The 3332-nt window shown below is 34.8% G+C and overlaps 1 protein-coding gene across 1 annotated transcript in view; it reads right to left on the bottom strand.

Annotated features, from left to right (window-relative positions):
* Nucleotides 1-2011: 2011 nt before the first annotated feature.
* Nucleotides 2012-3332, bottom strand: part of LOC107572000 (lysyl oxidase homolog 4) — a 26482-nt gene continuing 25161 nt past the window's right edge. The window contains exon 13 of the mRNA XM_016258404.1: nucleotides 2012-2507. Coding sequence (XP_016113890.1) covers nucleotides 2375-2507 — 133 coding nt within the window. The 3' untranslated portion in view covers nucleotides 2012-2374. The remainder of the gene's footprint in view (nucleotides 2508-3332) is intronic.

Genomic DNA, 3332 nt, shown 5'->3' on the forward strand with positions numbered 1-3332 from the left:
CACTCACTCACTCACTGACACAGACAGACAGACACACACACTCACTCACTCACTCACTCACTCACACACACACTCTCTCACACACACTCGTGCACACAAACATACTCGTATACACACACACACACTCATGCACTTTGAACACGCACACACACACAAACATTCTCGTACACGCACACGTTTAGTTTTATACTGTCTTCATTCATGTCTTCTGCCTTGAGCTTCATCATTCCGGAATGTTTCATTCTTTTTCCATTCATAATTATATTTCTTAATTTATTTTTCAATTTGTTGATTAAAATGAATCGCTGTACGTTCACGTGTGATTTGTTTCTTTGTTCATGAGAGTGGTTTGATGACTGTGTCAGTGTTTTAAAGCTTCATCAGGAATGAAGCGATTCACTTTGATCTCTGAATCAGTCGGCTAGCTCATAATGACTCGGAGAACCGTCAGTGTGCGATATTCAGAACTGGATCGTGTTCATGTTTTCAATGTCTGTAATCAGTTTAGAGCTGAACAATAGCGTAGTTCATATTTGGATGGAGACGATATAAACCCAGGGTTTCTGTGGATCTCAAAACGTCTTCATTCACACTTTCAGTGGAATTTGGAACTGGAAGAACAAACATCTGTCAGTGGAGCATGAAAACCTGCGTTCCCTTTGCATTTAGCTGGTTTTTCTGAGCTCATTGGCAGACATGTCTTTTTAACCATAAACTCACTTCATTTTGATCAATTTCTCATATAACAAGACTTCATATCTCATGGTAATTTGTTTCTCCGGTAAATGTATCTTGGTTTAATAACCTTTAGACAGCTGCACTGGGATTATTCACTTGTTTTCAGGGTTTCGGCAGGTTTTATGAAGGTAGATTTTGTCAGCTTAAGTCATTATTATTATCATGACTCTCTGGGTTCATACAGTATGAATAGATTTCTTATGTTTATTTTTCAAGTATTGAAGCACAATCTGTAAAACTGTTTCTCTTCACAGAGAGAAAGCCATAAACCTGTGCATGCATACAACAGTGATGAAGCGTTTATTACACCGATGCTGCTGCTCCGGTCGAGCCAGGAATAATTCTGATATTCCAGCGGCCGGAGAAATAAACACGAGAAACATTAGAAGAGGCAGGATCGTGTGTTTGAGGAAATCTTCTTCTTGAAATCATCTGCAGACGAGCTTCTCACTCACTTTTTGAGGTATCAAATATGATTCATTTTGTGATTCCAAAAGTTTCAAAAAACGAAAAACGGTTTCAAATAGTTGTTTTTGTCTTGTTTTAATATCATTAAAAAAACATTTTCTTTTTTTTTTAGAAATTTAGAATTAGAAAGTATGATTTGTTTTTGGCATTTAAATTAATTATTTTAATATTAAAAAAAAAAAAATTTATAATTTTAATCAGCATTTTCTTTTAGACAGATTATTTTAATACCATAAAAAAAAAAAAGAAAATATTTTTTAAAAATTCATTGAAGTGCTGTTTGAGAACCGCTGATCTACAGAGAGATTCTAAAATGAAAAACATGTTTTCTCTCCAACAGACCAAACTAACGCACAAAAATAAAAATTTTAATCTACTAGAACATGAAAATGACGAGCGCAAGAAGCAGGAAAAATGACACTTTTTGAAAAATTTCTATTACATTTACTTGAAATTAGAACATTGTTTTTCAGGTTGCAACGATTTGATGACTAATTAGAAAATATGATTTGTTTTTGGCATTTAAATTGTTAATTATTTTAATATTTAAAAAAAAAAAAAAATTATAATTTTAATCAGCATTTTCTTTTAGACAGATTATTTTAATACCATAAAAAAAAAAAAGTAAATATTTTTTAAAAATTCATTGAAGTGCTGTTTGAGAACCGCTGATCTACAGAGAGATTCTAAAATGAAAAACATGTTTTCTCTCCAACAGACCAAACTAACGCACAAAAATAAAAATTTTAATCTACTAGAACATGAAAATGACGAGCGCAAGAAGCAGGAAAAATGACACTTTTTGAAAAATTTCTATTACATTTACTTCAAATCGTTGCAACCTGAAAAACAATGTTCTAATTTCATGACTGATTTTCAATATGAAGGCTTTTTTTATTTTGTGCCATAACATTGTTTTCCTCTGAATCTGGGATGGGTGATGAAGATGAATCAATACACACAAGAGCCTCTCTGAGACGTGCTGGAAACACCTGCGCAAGCTCATGAAGTCCTGCATTATAACAGCAGGACGTTCTTCTGATCTTCTGCTTCATGAATACTGGCACCCACCTGTCAATCATCACACTAACCCCACCCCCTACCCGTCAATCACGCAGACTCCGCCCAGCGAGTGTTGCCACGGCGATCAGAAACCAGCCTGGCTTCATCACAGGAAGTTGTTTGAGATCTGACGCTGGTGTTCAAACAGGTCCTCTGCCTCTGCGCTGTAAGCGTCACCTGAAACAGCCAGAAAACAACTCAGACTGCTAGAAAATGCCACAAAGAAACGGCACGTAACACTGAATTAAACGTGAAATTCTGAAGTGTAAGAACTGTATTTACGTTGCGTAAAAGTAGCAGATCTTTGCAATAAATGTAAATAGTAGCTAATTAGATGTTATTTATGCTTATAAATAGTGGCAGATACTATTCGCACCTCAGTATTGTTGTACGTGAACAGGAATTTTACAAGTTTTTTTCTCAAAACACCGACTTTATTCTCGAAATGTAATGTTTAATCTCAACATTTAATCTCGACTTTTTTCTTGAAATGTAACAACTTTAATCTCGAGATGGTTTTATTTTCTTAATATTGCTTGGGCTTAATCCTCTTCCGTATTGAAGAGAGACATTTTTTTTGAAAAAAGCTTTTGAAGAAACGTTTTTGAAGAGAAAAAAATGAGAAGAAAAATATTTTTAAAAAGGTAAAAAAAAAAAAAACTTTTTTGAAGACAGAAACAAGTTTTTTTTTTAAAGAACAAATGTGAAAAAAGAGAAAAGTTTTTGAAGAGAGAAGTTTTAGGGCGAGATAAAACCAGAGCGAGAGAAATGCTGTGCTCCGCTGAAGGTGTTTTTCCGGTTTCAGCAGAAAAAGCTGAAGGTCAGACGTGGCTCTAATAACAGTTTAAAGTCATTATTCTCTCCGCTCTGATGGGGCAGATTTTCCCATCGACACGTGTGTACTGAGATCATTCTTCACAGACGGCTATTGTTTCATACACAGAAAACGCTCTGCACTCACACGCTTCATTTACTGTATTTACAGACTGTTTTCATAAATAAGAACGTCCTCAGAAGCTTTCTGTTTAACCTTCTGCTGCTGTTCGGCTGAAAACTTTAACCTT

The sequence above is a fragment of the Sinocyclocheilus grahami genome, unplaced genomic scaffold (assembly GCF_001515645.1).
Source record: "Sinocyclocheilus grahami isolate Dianchi unplaced genomic scaffold, SAMN03320097.WGS_v1.1 scaffold1679.1, whole genome shotgun sequence".
NCBI lineage: Eukaryota > Metazoa > Chordata > Actinopteri > Cypriniformes > Cyprinidae > Sinocyclocheilus > Sinocyclocheilus grahami.